This window comes from Penaeus japonicus, unplaced genomic scaffold, assembly GCF_977035675.1.
Source record: "Penaeus japonicus unplaced genomic scaffold, GWHDUDI00000001_assembly GWHDUDI00000040, whole genome shotgun sequence".
Lineage (NCBI taxonomy): Eukaryota > Metazoa > Arthropoda > Malacostraca > Decapoda > Penaeidae > Penaeus > Penaeus japonicus.
This window is the reverse complement of record NW_028234442.1, coordinates 8432572-8460071: the sequence shown is the minus strand read 5'-3', so window position 1 is coordinate 8460071 and position 27500 is coordinate 8432572. Positions and strand designations below refer to the sequence as shown.

The 27500-nt window shown below is 45.6% G+C and overlaps 1 protein-coding gene and 1 pseudogene across 3 annotated transcripts in view; one reads left to right on the top strand and one right to left on the bottom strand.

Moving 5' to 3' along the window:
- LOC147466872 (uncharacterized) overlaps positions 1 to 871 on the bottom strand; it is a 4004-nt pseudogene extending 3133 nt beyond the window's left edge.
- Positions 1 to 27500, top strand: part of LOC122259986 (uncharacterized) — a 69756-nt gene that overhangs the window by 39133 nt on the left and 3123 nt on the right. For 2 of the 3 annotated variants that reach the window (XM_086533777.1, XM_043027032.2), the window contains 11 exons: positions 8256 to 12052; positions 12385 to 12627; positions 13223 to 13557; positions 15257 to 15415; positions 17062 to 17283; positions 18476 to 18566; positions 18809 to 19087; positions 19351 to 19460; positions 26729 to 26776; positions 27014 to 27169; positions 27371 to 27500. The exon at positions 27371 to 27500 is cut by the window's right edge and continues 147 nt beyond it. In XM_086533777.1, the coding sequence (XP_086389903.1) occupies positions 8377 to 12052; positions 12385 to 12627; positions 13223 to 13557; positions 15257 to 15415; positions 17062 to 17283; positions 18476 to 18566; positions 18809 to 19087; positions 19351 to 19460; positions 26729 to 26776; positions 27014 to 27169; positions 27371 to 27500 (5449 nt within the window). In that variant the 5' untranslated portion in view covers positions 8256 to 8376. The remainder of the gene's footprint in view (positions 1 to 8255; positions 12053 to 12384; positions 12628 to 13222; positions 13558 to 15256; positions 15416 to 17061; positions 17284 to 18475; positions 18567 to 18808; positions 19088 to 19350; positions 19461 to 26728; positions 26777 to 27013; positions 27170 to 27370) is intronic. The other variant, XM_086533778.1, reaches the window with a different exon arrangement.

Genomic DNA, 27500 nt, shown 5'->3' with positions numbered 1-27500 from the left:
CCTTTTCTCGCTTCTTCTCGCCTTTTTCTCGCTTCTTTTCGCCTTTTCTCGCTTCTTCTCGCCTTTCCTCGCCTTTTCTCGTTTCTCGCCTTTTCCCGCTTCTTTTCGCCTTTTCTTGCTTCTCGCCTTTTCTCGCTTTGTCTCGTCTTTTCTCGTTTCTTCTTGCATTTTCTCGCTTCTAGACTTTTCTCGCTTCTCGCCTTTTCCCGCTTCTCGTCTTTTCTCGTTTCTTCTCGCCCTTTCTCGCTCCTCCTCGCCTTTTCTCGCTTCTCGCCTTTTCCCGCTTCTTCTCGTCTTTTCTCGTTTCTTCTTGCCTTTTCTCGCTTCTTCTCACAACTTATCGATATTTCTCGCTTCTCCACACTTATGGCTATTTCCCGCTTTCATCTCGTATTTTCTCGCTGCATCTCGTCTTTTCTCGATTTTTCTTTTTTCTTCTTCTTTTTCTTCTTCTTCTTTTTCACGCATTTTCTCGCTTTTCCTCCATGTTCTCGCTTCTTCTCGATATTCCATTTTGTTTGCTGTTTCACGCATTTTCTCGCTTCTACTCGCTATTCCTCGCTGTTCTTGCTTCTTCACAATATTTCTCACTTTTTCTCGCTTTTTTTACGTCTTCTCTCGCCACTTGTCGTTTTTTTCTCGCTTTCTCTCGTCTCTCCATGTCTCTCGTTCGTTCAGAGTTGGAAAGAGGAGGAAGCGATGGTCGGAATCAGGTGGATGACGAGTCAGTTTTGAGTGTTATTGCTATTTTGCTCTCTTTCTTTCTTTCTTTCTCCTCTCTCTCTTTCTCTCTCTCTCTCTCTCTCTCTTTCTCCTCTCTTTCTTTCTCCTCTCTCTCTCTCTCTCTCTCTCTCTCTTTCTCCTCTCTCTCTCTCCCTCTCTTCCTCTCCCTCTCTCTCTCTCTCTCTCTCTCTCTCTCTCTCTCTCTCTCTCTCTCCCTCTCTCTCTCTCTCTCTCTTTCTCTATCTCTCTCTCTATCTCTCTCTCTTTTGTCAGTGTTTTCAACTTTGGTGCATTCTGTATTTTTCGTTTCTTCATTTGCAAATCAGTTGATAAGGATAAATTAATAATGGTTATGATAATCATTATGATAATAATGATAATGGCAATAATGATAATTACAATAGTGAGGATAATGATGTGTGTTTGTACACGTATGTATATTGCATATCTATGTGTATCTATGTGTAGTGAACACACAAGTTGACGCGATGAAGAAAATGCATTTTTATTGCAACAACGAGATTTCTTCCCCCTCCCCACCCGTCCCCCTCTCCCCCTCCCCCACAGAACTGAAGATGAAATCAGTTGCAGCGTTGAAACTTATCAACAGACAAGATTGAACGCAATCTCTCTCTCTCTCACAATCTATCTCTGTCTCTCTCTCTCTCTTACACACACACACACAATCTCTCTCTGTCTCTGTCTGTCTCTCTCTCTTTCTCTCTCTCTCTCTCACATACACACACACAATCTCTCTCTCTCTCTCTCTCTCTGTATATTTGTATGCACGCACGTATAAAATTACACATATATATCATGCGTCATCATCTTTATCATCATTATCATCATTTCCCTTATTACTATTCCTACTATCACTACCATCACCACTATTGTATTATCATCACAATCAAAATTACATCTCCTACAACCAATAATACTGCCTGAAACGACCGTGATCACTAATTACATAATGATACAAAAAAAAGAAGAAGAAATCAACCTCGCCAATTGATATCACAATTACCATCATTGCTCGTATCATATTCAATATTATTTTCGGATAGACTTTCTTGAGGAAATTACGAAGTACTGAAGAGAAATTTTTGTGTTGGGAGGAAGTGGTTCTCGGAGTGTGATCAGCGACACGTGAAGAGCAGAGTGGATCGCCGAGATTGGTATTAAAAATTAATTGAATAACTGTTTTGAGAAAGATTTAGTAGGAGAGAGAGAGAGAGAGAAAGAAAGAGAGAGAGAGAGAGAAAGAGGGAGAGAGAGAGAGAGAGAGAGAGAGAGACAGACAGACAGACAGAGTGTCATGCAGAAAGACATGCAGAGAAAGGGAGATAGATCAGTAAATAAAAGAAAGATAGGGAGGGGGGAGGGAGAAAGAGACAGAGAGAGAGAGAACCGAACAGACAGAAAGACAGACAGACAGAAAAAGAGCCAGAGAACCACACAGACTCAAACAAACAAGCAAAGACCCAGCTAGCCCTTGAGCAGGCGCCGTGTGACCACCTGTAGCCTCTGGGAAAGGGTTGGTTTACGGGCAAGGTTGCGGGGAAGGGGAGGGGGAGGGAAGAGAGGTAGGGGATGGGGGGAAACGAGAAGGAGGGAAGGAAAAGAGGGGAAGGGGGGGGGGTAGAGAGAGTTAGGGTGAGGAATAGAGAAGTGGGAATTTTTTTCTCTCCCTCTTTTTTTTCGTTCTCTTTGGTGGAATTAGAATATGGATGTTGAAGAGAGAGAAGAAAGACAGATAGATAAATTGATAACGTAATATATATATAGACAGATAGATAGATATAGATAGATAGATAGATTGATAGATAGATACAAAGACGAAGAGAAGGTGAGAGAGAAAGAGAGAGAGAGATTGATAGATAGATGTATAAAATAAGATAAATAGAGAAAGAGAGAGAAAGAAAAAAAAGAAAGAAAGAGAGAGAGTGAGAGTAATAGACAGAGAGAGAGAAAGAAAGAAAGAGCGAGAATCGAGAAGGGAGAGAGAGAGAGCGAGAGCGAGGAAGCGCCGAACCGGAAGCGAGTAACTTCCGTCGAGGCCGGCATTCGCACCTGCATTCCACCTTCTTTGGTTGTTTTTGTTGTTTCTCTGGACGGTATGTCACTCGACGCCTTTTTCTGTTCGTACTTTGTAATTACGAATGGCGTCATTAATTAATTGCTGTCATTGTCAGTGGTATGTGTCACTGGTGCTTTTATTTTCGTTATTGTCATTGTTTTTTTTGTCATCATCACCATTGTTGATGCTATTATTATCATTGTTATGACTGTTATTATTATTAAGATCATTATCATTGTTGTTATTATTAAGATCATCATCATTGTTGTTATCATTAAAATCATTATTATTGTTATTATTATTAAGATCATTATCATTGTTGTTATTATTAAGATCATTATCATTGTTGTTATTATTAAGATCATTATCATTGTTGTTATTATTAAGATCATTATCATTGTTGTTATTATTAAGATCATTATCATTGTTGTTATTATTAAGATCATTATCATTGTTGTTATTATTAAGATCATTATCATTGTTGTTATTATTAAGATCATTATCATTGTTGTTATTATTAAGATCATTATCATTGTTGTTATTATTAAGATCATTATCATTGTTGTTATTATTAAGATCATTATCATTGTTGTTATTATTAAGATCATTATCATTGTTGTTATTATTAAGATCATTATCATTGTTGTTATTATTAAGATCATTATCATTGTTGTTATTATTAAGATCATTATCATTGTTGTTATTATTAAGATCATTATCATTGTTGTTATTATTAAGATCATTATCATTGTTGTTATTATTAAGATCATTATCATTGTTGTTATTATTAAGATCATTATCATTGTTGTTATTATTAAGATCATTATCATTGTTGTTATTATTAAGATCATTATCATTGTTGTTATTATTAAGATCATTATCATTGTTGTTATTATTAAGATCATTATCATTGTTGTTATTATTAAGATCATTATCATTGTTGTTATTATTAAGATCATTATCATTGTTGTTATTATTAAGATCATTATCATTGTTGTTATTATTAAGATCATTATCATTGTTGTTATTATTAAGATCATTATCATTGTTGTTATTATTAAGATCATTATCATTGTTGTTATTATTAAGATCATTATCATTGTTGTTATTATTAAGATCATTATCATTGTTGTTATTATTAAGATCATTATCATTGTTGTTATTATTAAGATCATTATCATTGTTGTTATTATTAAGATCATTATCATTGTTGTTATTATTAAGATCATTATCATTGTTGTTATTATTAAGATCATTATCATTGTTGTTATTATTAAGATCATTATCATTGTTGTTATTATTAAGATCATTATCATTGTTGTTATTATTAAGATCATTATCATTGTTGTTATTATTAAGATCATTATCATTGTTGTTATTATTAAGATCATTATCATTGTTGTTATTATTAAGATCATTATCATTGTTGTTATTATTAAGATCATTATCATTGTTGTTATTATTAAGATCATTATCATTGTTGTTATTATTAAGATCATTATCATTGTTGTTATTATTAAGATCATTATCATTGTTGTTATTATTAAGATCATTATCATTGTTGTTATTATTAAGATCATTATCATTGTTGTTATTATTAAGATCATTATCATTGTTGTTATTATTAAGATCATTATCATTGTTGTTATTATTAAGATCATTATCATTGTTGTTATTATTAAGATCATTATCATTGTTGTTATTATTAAGATCATTATCATTGTTGTTATTATTAAGATCATTATCATTGTTGTTATTATTAAGATCATTATCATTGTTGTTATTATTAAGATCATTATCATTGTTGTTATTATTAAGATCATTATCATTGTTGTTATTATTAAGATCATTATCATTGTTGTTATTATTAAGATCATTATCATTGTTGTTATTATTAAGATCATTATCATTGTTGTTATTATTAAGATCATTATCATTGTTGTTATTATTAAGATCATTATCATTGTTGTTATTATTAAGATCATTATCATTGTTGTTATTATTAAGATCATTATCATTGTTGTTATTATTAAGATCATTATCATTGTTGTTATTATTAAGATCATTATCATTGTTGTTATTATTAAGATCATTATCATTGTTGTTATTATTAAGATCATTATCATTGTTGTTATTATTAAGATCATTATCATTGTTGTTATTATTAAGATCATTATCATTGTTGTTATTATTAAGATCATTATCATTGTTGTTATTATTAAGATCATTATCATTGTTGTTATTATTAAGATCATTATCATTGTTGTTATTATTAAGATCATTATCATTGTTGTTATTATTAAGATCATTATCATTGTTGTTATTATTAAGATCATTATCATTGTTGTTATTATTAAGATCATTATCATTGTTGTTATTATTAAGATCATTATCATTGTTGTTATTATTAAGATCATTATCATTGTTGTTATTATTAAGATCATTATCATTGTTGTTATTATTAAGATCATTATCATTGTTGTTATTATTAAGATCATTATCATTGTTGTTATTATTAAGATCATTATCATTGTTGTTATTATTAAGATCATTATCATTGTTGTTATTATTAAGATCATTATCATTGTTGTTATTATTAAGATCATTATCATTGTTGTTATTATTAAGATCATTATCATTGTTGTTATTATTAAGATCATTATCATTGTTGTTATTATTAAGATCATTATCATTGTTGTTATTATTAAGATCATTATCATTGTTGTTATTATTAAGATCATTATCATTGTTGTTATTATTAAGATCATTATCATTGTTGTTATTATTAAGATCATTATCATTGTTGTTATTATTAAGATCATTATCATTGTTGTTATTATTAAGATCATTATCATTGTTGTTATTATTAAGATCATTATCATTGTTGTTATTATTAAGATCATTATCATTGTTGTTATTATTAAGATCATTATCATTGTTGTTATTATTAAGATCATTATCATTGTTGTTATTATTAAGATCATTATCATTGTTGTTATTATTAAGATCATTATCATTGTTGTTATTATTAAGATCATTATCATTGTTGTTATTATTAAGATCATTATCATTGTTGTTATTATTAAGATCATTATCATTGTTGTTATTATTAAGATCATTATCATTGTTGTTATTATTAAGATCATTATCATTGTTGTTATTATTAAGATCATTATCATTGTTGTTATTATTAAGATCATTATCATTGTTGTTATTATTAAGATCATTATCATTGTTGTTATTATTAAGATCATTATCATTGTTGTTATTATTAAGATCATTATCATTGTTGTTATTATTAAGATCATTATCATTGTTGTTATTATTAAGATCATTATCATTGTTGTTATTATTAAGATCATTATCATTGTTGTTATTATTAAGATCATTATCATTGTTGTTATTATTAAGATCATTATCATTGTTGTTATTATTAAGATCATTATCATTGTTGTTATTATTAAGATCATTATCATTGTTGTTATTATTAAGATCATTATCATTGTTGTTATTATTAAGATCATTATCATTGTTGTTATTATTAAGATCATTATCATTGTTGTTATTATTAAGATCATTATCATTGTTGTTATTATTAAGATCATTATCATTGTTGTTATTATTAAGATCATTATCATTGTTGTTATTATTAAGATCATTATCATTGTTGTTATTATTAAGATCATTATCATTGTTGTTATTATTAAGATCATTATCATTGTTGTTATTATTAAGATCATTATCATTGTTGTTATTATTAAGATCATTATCATTGTTGTTATTATTAAGATCATTATCATTGTTGTTATTATTAAGATCATTATCATTGTTGTTATTATTAAGATCATTATCATTGTTGTTATTATTAAGATCATTATCATTGTTGTTATTATTAAGATCATTATCATTGTTGTTATTATTAAGATCATTATCATTGTTGTTATTATTAAGATCATTATCATTGTTGTTATTATTAAGATCATTATCATTGTTGTTATTATTAAGATCATTATCATTGTTGTTATTATTAAGATCATTATCATTGTTGTTATTATTAAGATCATTATCATTGTTGTTATTATTAAGATCATTATCATTGTTGTTATTATTAAGATCATTATCATTGTTGTTATTATTAAGATCATTATCATTGTTGTTATTATTAAGATCATTATCATTGTTGTTATTATTAAGATCATTATCATTGTTGTTATTATTAAGATCATTATCATTGTTGTTATTATTAAGATCATTATCATTGTTGTTATTATTAAGATCATTATCATTGTTGTTATTATTAAGATCATTATCATTGTTGTTATTATTAAGATCATTATCATTGTTGTTATTATTAAGATCATTATCATTGTTGTTATTATTAAGATCATTATCATTGTTGTTATTATTAAGATCATTATCATTGTTGTTATTATTAAGATCATTATCATTGTTGTTATTATTAAGATCATTATCATTGTTGTTATTATTAAGATCATTATCATTGTTGTTATTATTAAGATCATTATCATTGTTGTTATTATTAAGATCATTATCATTGTTGTTATTATTAAGATCATTATCATTGTTGTTATTATTAAGATCATTATCATTGTTGTTATTATTAAGATCATTATCATTGTTGTTATTATTAAGATCATTATCATTGTTGTTATTATTAAGATCATTATCATTGTTGTTATTATTAAGATCATTATCATTGTTGTTATTATTAAGATCATTATCATTGTTGTTATTATTAAGATCATTATCATTGTTGTTATTATTAAGATCATTATCATTGTTGTTATTATTAAGATCATTATCATTGTTGTTATTATTAAGATCATTATCATTGTTGTTATTATTAAGATCATTATCATTGTTGTTATTATTAAGATCATTATCATTGTTGTTATTATTAAGATCATTATCATTGTTGTTATTATTAAGATCATTATCATTGTTGTTATTATTAAGATCATTATCATTGTTGTTATTATTAAGATCATTATCATTGTTGTTATTATTAAGATCATTATCATTGTTGTTATTATTAAGATCATTATCATTGTTGTTATTATTAAGATCATTATCATTGTTGTTATTATTAAGATCATTATCATTGTTGTTATTATTAAGATCATTATCATTGTTGTTATTATTAATCATTGTTATACTGTTTTATTATTAAGATCATTGTCATGATGTCTTTATTATTATTAAGATCATTATCATTGTTGTTATTATTAAGATCATCATCATTGTTGTTATCATTAAAATCATTATTATTGTTATTGTCATTATCATCATCAGTATTATTTTTATTCTTATCATCATTATTATTATCAGGACTACTATTGCCATTGTTATTATTACTATTCATTGCAGTTATTAGCATTATCATTATCAATATTATGTTCACCACCGTTACTAAACCCCCCCCCCCCCCCTTCAGCCGCGGCGTCCGAGGATGGGGAGGCAGTCTTGGCGGCGCTCAAGCCTAAGCTCCGTGAGAGACGCCTGAGGTCGACCTCGAAGGACGCGCGGACGAGACGGAGGTCGAGGCGGAGGACAACATGTCGGTGATCTGCCAGACCTTCGTCCAGAACGCCTGGAGGAAGGACTTGTGCTCCAACTGCTTCAAGTCGAAGGACGAGCATGGAGGGGGAGGTAGAGGAGGAGGAGGAGGCGGAGGAAGAGGGGGAGGAGGAGGAGGCGGAGGGGGAGGGGGGCCCAAGGGCGTCGAGGGGCTGGCCGACGACAGGCTGGTCGAGGACGAGGGCGTGGGCTTGTCCCTGAGGAGCAGCCGCGGCGGCAGCGGCGACGAGGGCGGCGTGGGCGGCTCGCGGAGGTACGTGGGCGTGGCAGGCAGCGTGTACCAGCGCTCGTACTACAAGCGCAACTCCTGGAACTCGATGGTGATCGCCAAGACGCCCTCGAGCCTCAAGTCGCCGCGCCTCATCCAGGACATGTCGAGCCTCGTGAGCCGCGAGAACGAGAAGAATCTTCTGCTGAGCGGCGCCGAGGCGCGGCCGCCGCCCGGCGCGCCCGCGGACGCCCACGCCCTGCGCAGCTCGCGCCTCGTGCAGCAAGTGCACAGCCGGAGCGAGGCCAAGCTCCTGAGCGAGCTGCTGGGGCAGGAGCGCGCGCTCGAGCCCAAGGGCGGCGCCAGGGACGACAGGGGCGACGCCAGCAGCGACCTGGGCTCCGACGCCAGCCACGACGGCGGGTCGTCCTCGCCCTCCACCTCGCCCTCCAGCTCGGCCTCGTCGGAGGCGTCGGCGTCGCCGGCCAACAGCGACACGGCGTCCCTCAAGAGCGAGGCCGAGAGCCACCACTCCGACCTGGAGAGGGAGGAGCCGCCGCGCGCCGAGGAGGAGGAGGAGGAGGAGGAGGAGGGGGAGGAGCAGCGCAGAGAGGAATCCGAAGCGCAGGAGGAGGAGGCGGAGGAGGCGCCTCCGCCCGTGGGCATCCTGAAGAAGGCGGGCGCCGCCAGGGAGCGCCCGCGCGGCCGGGGCGCCCTCGCCTTCCGCCCGACGCTCGAGGAGGTTATCGGCTACGGCGGCGACGTCGACTACTCCGACGACGAGGACGACTTCATGGACGACGATGACGACGACGACGAGGACGAGGACGACTTCGCGCAGCTGAACCCCGACGAGCGCGTGCTGCGGCGCCTGACGGAGAAGAACACCGACTTCAACTCCGACAACGACAACCTGAAGAAGGACATCGAGGAGCTGCTTCCGTCCGTGAAGGAGCTGGAGGAGAAGAGGAAGATGATCCTGGCGGAGATCGAGGAGCTGGAGCGCCTTGGGCGGGAGAACAGGAGCCGCAGCGAAGGCGCCAAGCTGGAGGCCGAGCTCAAGGGCGGGGCGCCCAAGGAGGAGCCGCCGCGGCCGGAGGGCGGAAAGGTCAAGCTCAAGCGGTCGCCGCCGCTGGTGACGGTGAAGCCGCTCATCGCCAGGAACAACGCGGAGCTGCGCGTCAACCAGGTGCTGCCCATGAAGAACGGCGAGGTGGTGCGGCCCGGCCCGGCGCCCGCAGGAGGGGGCGGGGGCGCCCTTGAGGACGAGGACATCCCCCTCAAGGGTATCAAGCCCAAGTACGTGCCTCGCGAGGAGGAGATGGTCGAGAAGACGGGCATCCAGGAGGAGCAGGTGGCGGAGGAGGGGAAGGCGAGCAAGAGCGCCCACGGGAAGGTGACGTCCATCGACGACGTGCTGGCGGCCCCTGTCGCCCCCAGCGCCGCCCACGCCAAGGTCACCAACATCGACAGCGTCCTCGCCGAGACCAGGGGGGCGCCGGACGCGGGGGGCGACGCGCAGAAGGCAAGGGGCCTCGACTCCCCTCCGGCTGCCACCAAGATGCCGCCGTCCTCCTCTGTCACTCCCGCAGACACAAAGCTCTCTCCCAAAACGGAGAGCGGAGCCCAGGAGGAGGACCTCTCTCCTGCCGACGTCGCCGAGGTGAAGGAGGCGAAGGAAACGCTCAAAATCCCTCCGACTTCCGCTCCCAGGAAGTCCCTGGCGAGGCAGCAGAGTCCCGAGGAGGCCCCTTCAGGAGCGGAGGAGTCTCCCAAGACCTCTCCCCGGGATTCTCCTCGGCAGCCCTCGCCCCGGCAGCCCCCTGCGGAGAAGCCCCAGTCCCCCGCGAGGCCCAGTCCTCCGGAGGCGCGTCCTCCCGCAGCCCGGAAGATCAGCGTGGACGTCCCCAAGGAGGCGGAGGTCTCTCGGACGAGCCCGGAAGCCTCGCTGAAGCTCTCGGCGGCTTCCCGACGCCGCAGTGCCGAGGCCAGCCCCGAGATGCAGCTGAAGGAGGCGGTGAACAGCAAAGTGCAGACACCCCGCCTGGAGGCGCGTCTCGCCGAGGCGCCGACAGAGGTCCCTCAGGGGAAGGAGAGCAGAGCCGTCGTGATCGAGTCGCCCCGGAGGCTCTCCTCGGCCAAGACGCCGTCGCCAGAGCTGGCCAAGACGCCCGCCAGCCGCCAGGGCAGCAACTCGAGCCTCCTGACCACCTTCGGGACGCCCATTGTGATCGCGGCGTCCAGCCCGCAGAACTCGTCCTTCCTGCACGCGGCGTCCTCCCGCTCCATGTACGAGGCGCCCTACGCGCCGCCCTCGCCCGCCTACTCGCCCGCCACGCCAGACTTCCTCAGGGACATCAAGGCGCCTCAGGAGGCGGCGGCGCCCACGGCGGGCATCCAGAAGTCCGCTCTCTACGCCTCTACCTCGTGCCTCAAGGGCCTGCCCGGCGCCAAGCCCGTCATCACGCCCAAGCCGCCCATCCTCAAGGACAAGCCCAAGGTGTCCTACAGGTCCTCAGGGAGCTCCTCCCCGCGGGTGTACGCGACGCCCGTGGCCGTGGCGCCGCGCCACTCGCTCGGCTCCCTCTCGGGCGCCGCATCCACGCCCAACCTGGCGTCGCTCTCGGCCGACGACCGCAGCGACACCGCGTCCACGTCCTCGGCGCTGTCGGAGGCCTCGTCGGCGGGCTCCCGGCCGGACGCCGCGTCGCCGCCCAAGAAGCCGCCGCCCACCACGCAGGCGCCGGCCGTGCCCGCGCTGCAGGGGCGGCCGCAGCGCGTCGCGGAGGCGGTGTACGACGTGCCGGTCGCCGTGTCCTCGGGCGCCGCCGCCGCCGGCCTCGCGAGTCCCGCCCACACGCCTCGCGACGACGAGACCATCTACCACGAGATCGACGACAGCCTCCAGGCCTCGGGGGCGCCGCGCGACGCGCCCGCGGGCTCGGCCGCCGCCTCCAGCGCCTCCTCCTCGCCCTCCACCTCCTCCGTCGGCCGCCAGGAGTCCACGCGGTGCCAGTCGAGGTCCACCTTCGAGGCCAACCGCAGCCTGCTCTCCGCCGCCCTCGACTTCGGGTCGAAGGCCACGAGGTCCAGCTCCAGCAAGCGGCCCGCGCCGCGCCCGCCCGCCGAGGGGGAGGCGGGCGAGGCCGAGGGGGAGGAGGCGGCCGGCGAGGAGGGCGAGGAGAGCCGCCAGGAGGAGCGGCGGGGGGACCGAGGGGGCGAGGAGGAGGAACCGCCCGAGCCCCACGCCCACGCCCACGCCCACACCCTCCAGGTGCCCGCCGACGACCGCGACGGCGAGTCCTACTCGTCCTTCACGGACGACTTCGACGACGAGGAGGACGAGCAGGAGGACCCGCCGCCCCTGAGGAAGGCCGAGCGGTCGTCCTCGGCCGTGCCCTTCTACAGGAACTCCATCGGGCCCGTCGGGACGAGCGGCGCCGAAGGCAAGTGTGGAACCGGGAGCAGCAGGCCGTGTCGCTGCCGCTGTTCTTGCTCGCCTTTTTCTATCATTGTTGTTATTATAGTTATTAATGTTGTTGTTAATGTCATTTTTATTACCTTCTGAATATTAGATCAGCGTGAAAGGACGTAATATTGAGCATAGGTGTTAATATAAGAAAAGAATCAGTAAAGTGAACTGGGCTCCCGCGTGGGGCGCCAGCGCGCCTTCACCGCCCTTCCTGGCGAGGAGTCAACAGCAGACGCAGGAGGGTGGAGGCATCAGTAATTGTTAGCGTCCTGGCGCCAATACCCTGACGACCCGATCTCCTTCCAGGCTCTGAAGCGGCGTCGTGGCAGGGCGCGGCGGTGTCGGCGGCGCCCAACCCAGAGGCGGCCGCATGCGGAACGGCCTCGAGACCCGCAGCGTCCCGCTCGCACTCGGTGCCGCGGGCGAGCGCCCACATGGTCAGCCTCGACGCCTCCGTGGCCGCCGCGACGGCCGCCGTCCTCGTGCCGCAGAGTTCGGTCTCGACGGCGCCGGCGGCTTCCTCGTCCAGGTTCAGCTTCGGCAGATCAGGTGAGGCAGGGCAGGGCAGGGGATGGGGGGGGAGGGGGGGGGTATAGGTGAGGTATAGAAAATAAAGACAAAATGGGTCCACTGAACGATGAGACACCAGTTCCGAATTGCTGCTGGATTTCCCGGCCGGAGATTTCGGACCTGCTGCCGCATCTCGCAGGGAACCTACTTCGAGTCCCGTGTCTTCTAAACTGAGTTTGTCGTTCAGCGTCATGGGTGAGTATGCGACGTCATGAGTGAATGTGTGACGTCACATGAATGATACTTGGGATGTGACGTCGCAAAGGAGCGCACAAATGATGTAAACAAATGTCTCAAACGTCTTTCATTGGCTTCGACTTCATTTATCAATAGAGATGGACAGGTAAGTAGACATATCTGCATGGACGTTGTTCCTTGATCTCCCTTCTTGGAAAACATCCAAGCCTTCCAGATGAAAGAGATAATAAAAGATAAAAGAAGTAAAAGATAAAAGAGATTAAAGATGAAAGAGATAAGAAATAAAATTCCAGACAAAAGAGATTAAAAAAAAACTTCTAAAAACAGAGAGAATTCGACAAGAACTAAACCTTTCTTCCGCCCTCTCCGCCCGCAGGCTTCTTCCGCCCTTCGTCGCCGCCCACAGCCAAGCGAGGGAGCGAAGGAGACACGCGAGGGCGCGACAGGACGAAAAAGGGAGGAGGAGGAGGAGGCGACGGAGGAGGAGGAGGAGGGCGGAGCTCTTCCTCCCGCTTCTCGCTCAAGAAGTTCCTCCGTCTAGGCAGCTCCTCCTCTTCCTCCTCCTCCTCCTCTTCATCGAAGGAGGAGGAGAAGAGGAAGGCGGCGGCGGCGGCGGCCAGGGAGCAGGAGCGGAGGGACCTCCTGCGCGAGGCCAGGAAGTCCAGGCTGCAGATCATCCACCCGCTCGACTACCATCAGGACGGAGTGCAGGTAAGGGGCGGAGGGAGGGAGGGGGGGGGGAGGGGAGGAGGGGGTGAAGGGGTGGGAAGATGGGACATAGGGGAGGGAGGGAAGGGATGGGAGGGGGAGGGAAGGAGGGGGTTGAGGGGTGGGATGGAAGGAGGGGGTGGAGGGGTGTGAAGGAGGGGTGGAAATAGGGGAGGGAGGGAAGGGAAGGAGGGGGTGGAGGGGTGGGAGGGAAGGAGGGTGGGAAATAGGGGAGGGAAGGAGGGAGAGGTGGAGAGGAAAGAGAAAGAGGGAGGGGTGGAGAGGAAAGAGAAGGAGGGAGAGGTGGAGAGGGAAGAGAAGGAGGGAAGGAGGGAGGGGAGGGGAGGGAAGGGAAGGAGGGAGAGGTGGAAAGGGAAAAGAAGGAGGGAGGGGTGGAGAGGGAAGAAAAGGAGGGAGGGGAGGGAAGGGAAGGAGGGAGAGGTGGAAAGGGAAGAGAAGGAGGGAGGGGAGGGGAGGGAAGGGAAGGAGGGAGAGGTGGAAAGGGAAGAGAAGGAGGGAATGAGGGAGGGGAGGGGAGGGAAGGGAAGGAGGGAGAGGTGGAAAGGGAAGAGAAGGAGGGAGGGGAGGGGAGGGAAGGGAAGGAGGGAGAGGTGGAAAGGGAAGAGAAGGAGGGAGGGGTGGAGAGGGAAGAAAAGGATGGAGGGGAGGGAAGGGAAGGAGGGAGAGGTGGAAAGGGAAGAGAAGGAGGGAGGGGAGGGGAGGGAAGGGAAGGAGGGAGAAGTGGAAAGGGAAGAGAAGGAGGGAGGGGAGGAGGCAGGAGAGGGAAAGAAAGAAGGAGAGAGGAGAGAGAGAGAGAGAGAGAAAGAACCAAAGAAACAAACAAATTCAAATAGAAGAGAGCTAAGAAAGCGCAGCCCTCCCTCGCGACACACGGGAAACGCAAGCACATTATGAAGCCAAAACCAGCTGCTTGCGTACATGTCTCCATCAGCGCTTGTGTATTGCATGAATAAAGTCAAACCTGAGTATCCGATTGCTGATCCGTCTGTGGTATAATACAATGCATTATACATTATACATCTGCAACTTACGAATACAGTGTGCAGGATGATGCAACATGATGCTTACGTATCTTGTATTATGAGTATCAGTATAATTATCTCTATTGCAGGTATTGTTATTGTTGTTTTTGTCATGGCAATATTGCATACTGGGCATCCTTTTCACTATATTCTGGCCATTTTTTTCTGGGCTTCGTTGTGTTTGATATAAATAATTACTATACTTCTTCAAATATCATTTTTATTACATTTAAAAAAATAAAGATACTAGTGATTATAGCCATAACGTTTATTTATTTATAATCACGAGGGAAGATACGAAACGTATTGCTTGTTTACATTCAGTCGCCACCATTATATAAACGTACCTCAATCCCTCACGTGGCTATATTTTGGGTCCGTATACCCTGGAGTTCCTTTTGAATGCAGAGTACGCACGTTTCCTCCATAGATGCTCAATTCGAAGTCCAGTCACTGCAAAAGCGCTTGAAACAAGGATCTGGATGCCCACTGAAAGCGACTAAGGAATTTGAGCTCTGGGTGATGCCGCCTTTGAGTAGCAATCAGTCTGCAAAGCAATGAGACAAACCAACATTTGCAACAGACGGTCGTATCGGGCAGACCTCGATCCCTCACCAGCGAAATGCATCCTACAACACTACTGAATCTCCCTTCCTCAGGTGATAGCGCGGCCGGAGAAGACCTCGCCCATTTACGACTACACGGGCATCTACGGCTACGTGCCCCCGCCGCAAGGGCACGCGCCGCAGCCGAGGGGCGCCGCAGCGAAGGGCGCGCCGCCGGAGGACCTCTACGCCTCCCCCGCTGCGCTCATGCAGGTCAGTGTTAACTAAGTCGTGTTAAGAGGCGTCTAGACTGGTCCTACAGGTCAGTCATTGACAAGGGGTGGCCAAGGTGGCCCTCTCATGTAGCTCAACTTCAGGTCAGTCAGTCAGTCAGTCAGTCATTTAGTCAGTTAGTCAGTCAGTCAATCAGTCAGTCAGTCAATCAGTCAGTCAGTCAGTAAGCAAGATACACCGAGGTTGATCTTGTGACGTCACTCAGTCTCTCTGACGAAGGGCGCAAAGACGAGGCTTGTTGTTTCCGAGTGGAAGCCCTTCAGGTCAGTCACAAAGGGCGCCTTGAATGGCCCTGTCGGTAGGTGGCGGTCCTGCAGGTCAGTCCCAAGGGGCATGGCCTAGGTTGACCCTATTCGCTCTTGCAGGTCATCCAGGAAGAGAAGGCGGTGTGGCTGATATTCTTGTTTTTCATTTGTTTTTGTTGTTAAGTGGCGTTCCAGAGGGTCAGAAGCAGCTCTTCTGGTTGTTTACGCGTTGTTCTTATTGATCACACGTTGTTTATTATTGTTTTGTATCTGTTGTTCTTGAATTTATTATTCTTGAATGAATTTTTCTTGAATTTATTATTATTGAATGATTTTTACTTGAATTTATTATTCTTGAAATAATTGTTCTCGAATTTATCATTCTTGAATTAACTGTTCTTGAACCTATTATTCTTGAATGACCTGTAGTTCATCGGCGGAAACACATTTCCTTACTATTGTCGACAAAAATAATATGTAAAGTTAAAAAAAAAAAAGAAAAAAAAAAGCCAAGCCAACCGAGAAGATAAAACACTGCAAACAGATATAAACAAGATATAAAAAAGATAGCATAGATAACAGAGAGATATTGCAGCTTAGAGATAAGGCAGCATCGAAATAGTTCCGTGAAATAGCGGCATCTGGCAACCCTTCGCCCCGCCGGAGACAATTTTATCAACAATTTATTTTGATCAAATTCATTCACGCAATCCGATTGACCTTTTAATTTATTCGACTTCTTTCTTCTTCTTCCTCTACTTCTTCTTCTACTTCTCTTCCTTTGTCTTTTTCCTTCTTCGTTTTCTTTCTCTCCCTTTTCTTTATTTTCCTTCGTTTTCTTTGTTTCTCTTTTCTTTCCTTTTCTTTCTTTTTCTGTGTCCCTTTTTCTTATCATTTTTCTTTTCTTCACTTCCTTCTTTTTGTTATTATTATTTTTTCCTTTCTACTTCTATTTTCTACTTATTCTCCTTCTTCTCCTTTTTCTATTTCCTCTCCTCTTCTCCTCCTCCTTTTCCTTCTTCTTCTTGTCTTCTGTTTCTTGAATATTTTTTCCTGATAATATATATATATTTTTTTTCAATATTCCTTTTTTTATTATTCGAAGAATCAGTAAATAAATTCCTATAAATTCATCTGATTTTTCCTCACTCATGATCCATCCAGTGGCGACTCATCCGACTCATCCATCTATCCAGCTCACTCACTCACTCATCCATCCCTCCATCCGTCTCCTGTTCATTCATTTCTTGGCTGTTCACTTGTCTCCTTATTTCATCCATTCCACGTTTATCCACGTATCTCTTTGTTATTCATTCACTTAAACCTTTCTTGTTTACGCCCCCACTCACCCCCCCCCTCCTCACCCTCCTCCTCCCGCAGACGCCGCCCAGCCCCCTGCACGCCCCTCCCTCCCCCCTCGCACCCCCGGAGGCGCCCACGCTCCCCCCGGCGCCCGCCACTTCCGGTGCCAACAGCGCCGCCGAGATCTACGCCAGCGTGCCGTGCCCGATGCCCGTCGGGGCGCCCGTCGGGGTGCCCTCGGGCGCGCACTCGCCTCCTGCGGGCGCGGCGCTCGAGAAGAAGAGCTCCTTCGTCAGGAGGGTCGGTCGCTCGCTCCTTCGTATTGGCTCTCCTTCGGCCTTTCGTCTCTTTTAGTTCTCTTTTCTTCTTCCTACGGTTTTCTTTTCTTTTTTTTCTTCTTTTTTTTATTATTATTATTTTTTTTTTATTATTATTATTTTTTTTTTGTCTTTTCTACTGTTTCTCTTCCTGTCTCTCCTTCGGCCTGGGTGCCTTTCGTCTCTTTTATTTCCCTTTTCTTCTTATGATTTTTTTTTTCTTTTTTTTTTTCTTTCTTTTCTAATGTTTCTCCTCCTGTCTCTCCTTCGGCCTGGTTGCCTTTCGTCTCTTTTATTTCCCTTTTCTTCTTTTTCTCGGTTTTGCTTCTCATTATGTTTTCCTTTTCTTTTTACGTTTGTTATTCTATTTCTTTTGTTCTCACGGTTTTGTTTCTTACTGTTTTTGTTTCGATTATTTTTGTTTCTAATTAATTCGGTTTGGTTTGTTATTGTCTCTGTTATTTCTACGCTATACGATGTGTTTCTCTTTTGTTTTTCATCTCTTTTCCTCTCGAATGATTTATTTGTTCTTTTTCCTTCTCTCTCTTTCGTTTTTAGTCGGGTTCTCTTCTTCGGTTTTTTATTTAATCTTTTTCCTCCTTTTATGTGTCAGTATCTGTATCTTATTCCTTTTTATCTTATTTTCTTCTTTATCTTGGTCTGTTGTCTTCTTCTTCCTCCTCCTGTTCCTGTTATTAGTATTACTCTTAATATCACCATCATCATCATTATTATTATTATTATCATCATCATTGTTTTTTTTCCATCCGTCGTTTGTCTCTCTGTCTCTTCCTCTCCCTTCTTCTTCCTCTTCTTCTCCTAACATATATTACTGCTTTATCTTGTTGCATCCCTTATTCCTCACTGCAACTACCTTGACCTTTTGTTGAACAGAATATAGTTATGAAGTTAAGAATAATATTTATCACCACTCAAGAATTCCCATTGTCTGGAACCGATTCATTTCACGTCATCCTATTTCATTCATCCTATTCATTTTGCTGTTGTTGTTGTTTATTTCCGATGTTGTTGTTGTTATCGTGCTCTTAACCCCCCTCTCCTCCCCCTCCCCCCCCCACAATTTCATTCATCCTATTCATGTTGTTGTTGTTTATTTCCGATGTTATTGTTCTTATCTCGCTCCTAACCGCCCTCTCCCCCCCCTCCCCCCTCAGGACCCCGGCGTGGAGCGGCGAGAGTCCTTCGCGAGCGAGAGCAGCCACGCCAGCGCCGCGCCTACAGGACACCTCGGCTACAACTCGGAAGGTGGGCGTCGGGCGTCGATTTTTTTTTTTTTTTTTTTTTTTTTTTTTTTTTTTCATTGGGTTGTTTGTGTGTGTCTGTTTATTTGGTGATTTAATTATTTGTCTATTTGTATGATTTTTTTTTTCTACTTTTACATATATATTTTTTATCTTTGATTTACCGGCCTGTTCGTCTCTGCCCGGTTGTTTGTCTGTTTGTTTTTAATTTCTTTTCCAACGCCCCTCCCCTCCCCACCCACCCAGGTCGGCCCAAGCCGCCCCCACCCCCGCGCAAGGTGTCCCTGGAGGCGACTCAGGGCGCCGAGGCCACGCCCCCCTTCGGCGAGGCCACGCCCCCCTACGCCGAGGGAAGCTCCGACGGCCCCCACCACAGACCCCAGCGCCCCCCGCCCCCCGCAAGGACCCCGAGCAGCGCCGGGAGCTCTTCCAAGGGGGGAGGAGGAGGAGGAGGGGGAGGGGGAGGCGGCCCCCCGCGGCCTGAGCCCCCGAAGCTGGCCAGGGACTCCGTCTACGCCAACTTGGGTGAGCGTCGGAAGGGCCAGGAGGGTGGCTGTGTATTAATGTCTAAATAAATGTGTCTGCATATAAATGAATATATTGCCTATCTCTCTATTCCACTCCTTCTGTACTCCTATCTATTCCACCCTATCTATCTATCTATCTATTCTCCCCCATCTATATCTCCCAACCTCTCTATCTATCTCCTCCCACTTATCTCTCTCTCTATCAATCTCTCCCCACGAGGCTCCCCATCTAACCGCGTATCTCCCCACTTTTCTCCCCAGGCGACGTGCGAGCCCCCATCACCCCGAGGAAGCCGGGGAGAACGTCCAGCATCCGCGGGGAGGAGGACAGGGAGAAGAGGAGAGCGCCCATGCCGCCCGCAGGGTCTCAGGTGAGGCGTCGGATGGGGTGGGATGGGAGGGAGGGAGGGGGGGAGAAGGGGGAGAGGAGGGAGGGAAGGGAGGGAGGGAGGGGGATGGGGGAGGAGAAGGGGGAGGGGAAGGGGAAAGGGGAAGGAGGGAGGGGAGGGAGGTGAGAGAGAAGGGGGAAGGGAAGGGGAGGGAGGGAGGGGGGAAGGGGAGGAGGGGGAGGGATGGGGAGGAGAGGGGAGGGAGAAGGGGAAGGATTAGGAGAAGGGGAGGGGAGGGAGGGAGGGATGGGGAGAAGAGGGAGGGAGGGAGGGGAGGAGAGGGAAGGGTTAGGGGAGGGAGGAGGGGAGGAGAGGGAGGGAGGGGGTAGGGTTAGGGGAAAGAGGAGCGAGAAGGAAGGGGGGGAAGGGAAAGGGGAAGGGTAAAAAGGGGAGATGAAGGGGAGGGTAAAGAGAAGGAGGAGCATCATGAGCAGGAAGAAGGAAGTGAAGTGGAAGTAGAAATGGAAAGGGGGAAAGAGGAAGGTGAAGAAATAGGAAGTAGATGGAAGAGGAAGAAGAGGAGGAGGAGGAGGAAGAAGGGGGTGGATGGGAGGAAGGAGGAGGTGGTGGACGAAGAAGAGGAGAAAGAGGAAGGTGAAGAAATAGGAAGTAGATGGAAGAGGAGGAGGAGAAGGAAGGGGGTGGATGGGAGGAAGGAGGAGGTGGTGGACGAAGAAGAGGAGGAAGAGGAAGGTGAAGAAATAGGAAGTAGATGGAAGAGGAGGAGGAGAAGGAAGGGGGTGGATGGGAGGAAGGAGGAGGTGGTGGACGAAGAAGAGGAGGAAGAGGAAGGTGAAGAAGAGGAGGGCAGTGGATGGACGGATGGCTGAAGTGAAAATAATGATAATGAATGATAAATAGATTATGAGATTTTGACCAATAAATGGAATGGAAATAAAGAATGAAATAATATAAACACGCACGCATGTATATACGTAAACACACACACACACACACTTACACATACACGTACACACATATATATATACACACATACACGTACAAGTACACGTACAAGTACACGTACACGTACATATACACACGTACATACGCACACGTATATAAAACGGATAAATTTAAACAAAAACAAAACTAAACTTTAATAAACTGTAACACTAATGAACCTAAAGTCAACAACAACAACAAACGCTTTCGACTCAAATCATTCTAAAGACAAGACTAACTTATCATTCTTCTCCCTCCCCCCTCCCCCTCCCCTCGCCACCCCCACACCCTCCTTCTGTATTTCTTCCTCCCTTTCCTCCCTCTCTCATTCGTTCCCTTACGCTCTTCCTCCCTCCCCTCCCTCTGTGCCACTCCCTCCTCCATTCCCTCCCTTCTCCCTCTACCTACCCCGCCCCTCCTCCCATCCCTTCCCACTCTTTCCCTCCCTCCCTCACTACCCCGCCCATCCTCCCATCCCTCCCCCCCTACCTACCCCTGCCCCTTCTTCCTTCCCTCCCTCCTTCCCCCCATACCTCTCCCCTTCTTCCCTCCTCCCTTCCTCCCCCTCCCCCGCCCCTCCGCCCATTCCTCCCTTCCCCCACAGGACTCCTCCCACCGCGGGCTGATCCGGCACCAGCACCAGGACAGCACGAGCAGCACGGGCAGCGCGTCGAGTGCGGGCGTGGGCGCGGGGGCGTCGGGGGCGTGGGCGGGGCGTGCGAGCAAAGGTCCCGCGCCCGCCCGCCCGCACCAGCCGCACGTGAGTGAGGTTCTGCGCCGCCGGGTCTGAGGAGCTGGACGCATGGCGCTGCGCTTTTGTTTTTTTATTTTTTATTTTATTTTTGAAGGGGAGGGGGGGGAGGGGGGCGTTTTGGAAAGGTTTATTGTGGGGGGAATTTTGTTTATTTGGTTTTGTTTGTTTCGGAGTATTTTTGGTGTGTTTATTTGTGTGTGTTTGTGTGGATTTGATGTTAATTCGGAGTGATCCTGCTAGTGAGGATTTCTTTTGATTTCGGAGTTTTCCTGCGGTTCAGAATTGATTTTACCTTTTCTTTTCCTTTTCTCGTCGTTTTGGGTGATATCTTTATGGGGAAGGTTTGGTTAGATTTTTTTCTTTCTTTTTTTTTTTTAGTATTATTATTGCTATAGCGAGTCCGTATTTTAGAAATAAATTATTTTGTGTTTTTTCTTTGGGATAAATTTGGCTCCTTGTCTTTTCTTCTTTCATTTCTTTTTTGCTTTTAAATGGCTGTTGCTTTCTTTCTTGTTTTTTGTCTTTTATTTTTGTATTGGTGTGTTTTTTTTCTCCGGTTATTTAGGCCACGTGGGGAGGGGGAGGGGGAAGGGGGGGGGAGGTGTTTGTTGATTAGGTTGTTGTTGTTTTGTTGTTGTTTGGGATAGATTTTCGAGGTTATTTTGTAATGAGGAATTTTGTGTTGGTTTGAGGTTTTATTTTTGGTAGATGTGATTTTTTTTTTTTTTTTTTTTTTTTTTTTGAGGGTAGGGGATATATGTTTGTCTACAATTTTGGCGTTTATTTGTTTTCCTGTGTATTTGTGTGTGTTTGTGTTTTATTTACTTGTCTTCCTTCTCTGTCATCTTTATTTGAATCCATTATAACTTGTAATTCACTTTCATAACACATTTCTTCAAGATATTTATTTGTTGTATCTTAACGCCCTTCGACTGACAGATTTTCCTTCGTATTAACAGTCGAGGAATCCTTTAGACAGAGAACAGTGAATCCAGACTAATCCACAAGCATCCGGGTACACACTCACTTACGTACACATACGCACACGCACACGCACACACACACACACACACGTACACATACGCACACGCACACGCACACACACACACACACACACACACACACACACACACACACACACACGCACACACACACACACACACACACACACACACACACACACACACACACACACACACACACACACACACACACACACACACACACACACACACACACACACACACGCATACAAACACACACGCACACAAACACACACGCACACATACACGCACACACACGCTAACGCACACGCACACACACACGCACACACACACACGCACACACACACGCACACACACACACAAACACACGTTTCTCCTTCCACGCCAGCCATACTAAACCGACCCCTCCCTCTTCTCCCCTGCCCCCACCCCCTCCCCTCGCCACCCCCACACCCTCCTTCTGTATTTCTTCCTCCCTTTCCTCCCTCTCTCATTCGTTCCCTTACGCTCTTCCTCCCTCCCCTCCCTCTGTGCCACTCCCTCCTCCCTTCCCTCCCTTCCCCCTCTACCTCCCCCGCCCCTCCTCCCATCCCTTCCCACTCTTTCCCTCCTTCCCTCACTACCCCGCCCATCCTCCCATCCCTCCCCCCCTACCTACCCCTGCCCCTTCTTCCTTCCCTCCCTCCTTCCCCCCATACCTCTCCCCTTCTTCCCTCCTCCCTTCCTCCCCCTCCCCCGCCCCTCTTCCTTCCCTCCCTCCCCACAGGAGTCCTCCCACCGCGGGCTGATCCGGCACCAGCACCAGGACAGCACGAGCAGCACGGGCAGCGCGTCGAGTGCGGGCGTGGGCGCGGGGGCGTCGGGGGCGTGGGCGGGGCGTGCGAGCAAAGGTCCCGCGCCCGCCCGCCCGCACCAGCCGCACGTGAGTGAGGGTCTGCGCCGCCGAGTCTGAGTCCGAGTCGACGCATGGCGCTGCGCTTTTTTTTTTTTCTTTTCTTTTCTTTTCTTTTTGAAGGAGAGGGGGGCGTTTTGGAAGGGTTTGTTGTGGGAGGGATTTTTTGTTTATTTGTTTTTGTTTGTTTCGGATTATTTTTACTGCCTTTGTTTGTATGTGTGTGTTTGTGGATTTGTTGTTGATTCGGAGTGATCCTGCTAGTGAGGATTTCTTTTGATTTCGGAGTTTCCCTGCGGTTCAGAATTGATTTTACCTTTTCTTTTCCTTTTCTCGTCTTTTTGGGTGATATCCTTATGGGGAAGGTTTGGTTAGATTTTTATTTATTATTTTTTTTTTAGTATTGTTATTATTGCTATAGCGAGTCCGTATTTTAAAAATAAATTATTTTGTGTTTTTTCTTTGGGATAGATTTGGCTCCTTGTCTTTTCTTCTTTCATTTCTTTCTTGTTTTTAAATGGCTGTTGCTTTCTTTCTTGTTTTTTGTCTTTTATTTTTGTATTGGTGTGTTTTTTTTTCTCCGGTTATTTAGGCCACGTGGGGAGGGGAGGGGGAGGGGGAAGGGGGGGGAGGTGTTTGTTGATTAGGTTGTTGTTGTTTTGTTGTTGTTTGGGATAGATTTTCGAGGTTATTTTGTAATGAGGAATTTTGTGTTGGTTTGAGGTTTTATTTTTGGTAGATGTGATTTTTTTTTTTTTTTTTTTTTTTTTGAGGGTAGGGGATATATGTTTGTCTAAAATTTTGGCGTTTATTTGTTTTCCTGTGTATTTGTGTGTGTTTGTGTTTTATTTACTTGTCTTCCTTCTCTGTCATCTTTATTTGAATCCATTATAACTTGTAATTCACTTTCATAACACATTTCTTCATGATATTTATGTGGTTGGTAAGGTCTGGTAACGCCCGGCGACTGACAGTATTTTCCTACGTATTAACTGTCGAGGAAACTTTTAGACAGAGTATGCTTGGGTGGGGGCCGGGGGGGGCGGAGGGGAGGGGGGGGGGGGAGGGAGGGAGGGAGGGATGGGGAGAAGAGGGAGGGAGGGGGATGGGGGAGGAGAAGGGAGGGAGGGAAGGAGGGAGGGAGGAAGGGAAGGAGGATGAGAAGGGGGAGGGAGGGAGGAGGGAGGGAGGGGGGAGGGAGGGAGGGGGGGGGAGGGGGAGGAGAAGGGGGAGGGAGGGAGGGAGGGAGGGAGGGATGGGGAGAAGAGGGAGGGAGGGAGGGGAGGGGGGGGTGGGGGGGGGGGGGGGTTGTAGGATATAGATAATATATAATATATATATATATATATCTATATATATATATAATATATATATATATATATATATATATAATATATATATATATATATAATATATATATATATATATATAATATATATATATATAATATATATATATATATATATATATATAATATATATATATATAATATATATATATATACACACACACACACACACGTTTCTCCTTCCACGCCAGCCATACTAAACCGACCCCTCCCTCTTCTCCCCTGCCCCCCCCTCCCCCTCCCCTCCAGTACGAGTGTCTCCGCCCCCCCTCCCCCGTGCACTACGAAGAGCCCCTCCCCGCCCCCCCTCGACCCCCCCTCCCCCAGCAGGCACCGCAGGAGGTCCACACAATCGACGATTACATCATACCCGCCCAGGTGAGAGGAGGGCGGCGCTGCCTCGCCCCTGGCACCCGTTGGGCACTCACTGGGCACCGGGCACTTGCTTGGCGCTGACTTGACATGTGCGGTACTTGGTTGGCACTGACTTGACACGTGTGGCACTTGGTTGGCACTGACTTGACACGCGTGGCACTTGTTGGTACTGACTTGACACGTGTGGCACTTAGTTGGCACTGACTTGACACGTGTGGCACTTGGTTGGCACTGACTTGACACGCGTGGCACTTGTTAGTACTGACTTGACACGTGTGGCACTTGGTTGGCACTGACTTGACACATGCGGTACTTGGTTGGCACTGACTTGACACGTGTGGTACTTGCATGGCACTGACTTGACACTGGCACAATGATTTTGCACGTATGTGACACCTGGCACCCTATCTAGACCTTATTTAGCACTGACTTGATACACAGAACTGGAACTTCTTGCACCGTCTTTACATCTGGCACTGGGTTTGGCACTGCCTTGACACCCGGCAACATTTTGGCACTGACTTGACACCTAACTCTCGAATGGGTTCTCCTTGGCACCTTGGCACCTATTTTAACATCTTACACTTTTTTGGGGGAAGGATGGCGTGATGTATTGGTAACACTACCTGGCACCGGGGATCGTTTTTATTGGCACCATTTTTTTACAGGGAGCATGTTGATGCGGGGTGATGTCTATCTATGTTGGCACTTTATGTCTCTTGGGTTGTGTGGTTTTGGCACTCTGGTGGGAAGTGCCACTAGGCGTCACGTCTTGAAAGATATTGGCATGTATTTTTTTATTTATTTCATCTATCTTATTCATTTATCTTAGTCGTGTCCTTGGATCTCACGGCCGCCCTTCGGTGCCACTTCATCTCTCGCTTCTCCCCCAAAGACGAGCACTTCGGAAGCACTCAAGCACTTCCATGCAAACACGGACTAACTCTCCTCGTCTCTTTACTTCTACGCGTCACGATGTTCTTGCTCTTCCTCTTTGCTTGTGCTTCCTCTGTGCGTGTTGCATCTTCTCCTTCCCAGCCTCTTCTTCTTCTTCCTCTTTCTCCACTTCCTTTTTCTGCTTCTCCTCCTCCTCCTCTTTCTCCTCTTCCTCCTCCAACACCACCACCTCCTCCTCCTCTTCCTCTATCTCCTCCACCTCCTCCTCTTCCTCCTCCTCTTCCTCCTCCTCTTCCTCCATCTCCGCCCCTTCCCTCCTCCTCCCACTCCTTCCGGCACTCCTCGGCCCTTCCCTGCACCGCTGTCTCTCCCCCCCCCCAGCTCATCCCGACCCCTGTTTGCACAAACGCATGTCCCTCTTTGGTCTCTGGATAAATACATTGAATGAATAAATAGATAAACGGATAATGCATTAAATAACTGATAAGTTAAGACCGTAAAGAAGCTGTGGAAGCCGAATGAGTGTCTTTGAGAACTGAATTGAGGTTTGGAGTTGAAGCGAAGCCAGAGGAACAAAAAAAAGGTTTGCTTGATTGAACCATCTTTCAATAAAGCCGTTTGGTTCGTTGTATTTTTTGTTCTTTTTTTTCTTTTTTTTTTTTGTCCGTTAGGTTTATACTGTATTTAACTGGATGTGTTATTCATTTATTTTAGTTTTGTGCAGATGTATAGTGTGTAGATATATGTATGTATATATATATTTTATTTTCTCACTCTCTATTCAATAAGTATCTTTTTCCCCATTCTATAAGTGGATGACCTTTTCGTCAATGCTGTTTCGTTATGTCTTTGCTTCCGTTTTCTTCCAGAAGAAAGAAATATGAATTGATAACATGCACTCATTCCGGAAGTCACATGGTTAAAGTCATCGTCCTGATCTTTATTATTATCATTTGCATAATCATAATCATAATAATAAATAATCGCTTTTGCATAAGCTTTTTCCTGATCACCGCCACGCGACTCTCCCTCCAGGTGACGCAGATACCTGTGGGCTCATCAGCAGGTGTCACTAACGAGCAGGTAGGTGGCTCTCGAGTGCCACGTGGTGCCAAGACAGGCTGATTCTGATATAGTGTTTACAGTGTGATATAGTGACATGACGTTATTGACAGCGAGGGTTCATTTCCGTTGCTGTTCTCGCTCACATCATTTGCTCTTCTTATTTTGTCGCCGCTGTCATAGTTATTATAGTTATAATTATAGTTCTACAACTATAATTACGACCCTAACCTCAGCTTCTCTCCCCCCCCCCCCCAGCCCCCCGCCGCGCCCTCCGCCCCGTCTTCGCCGGACAAGAAGACGGGCCGCGTGAGTGTTCGCCGCGGCTCGGCGCTGGCGGACCGCAGCCTCGAGGCGCAGTACGGCGCCGTCGTCAGCGCCAACCACGACGCGCTCGCCAACATGCTCGACCAGGTGGGCGGCGGCGGCGGCGGCGGCGAGGCTCCGGGTCGAGGCCGGATGGGCTGGCGGCTCGCTGCCTCGCTTCTGTTTTGTCTCTTATTGCTGTTGTTCTTATTTGCATTGATTGGTTTATTTGGGAGGAGATGGGCGTGTGATTACTGTAACTGCAACTGTTCCCGCCATTACGTAACCCCCCCCCCCCTCTCGGTCCAGCTCTCCAGCCCGCCGTGTCCGCCCGGCCTGGAGGAGGCGGCCCGCGCGCGGCGCTGGGCGGACGTGGGCGTGCTCGGCGACGCCCTCGCCCGCGCCGGCCACCGCGTCTTCTACGCGGGCGAGGCGGCCG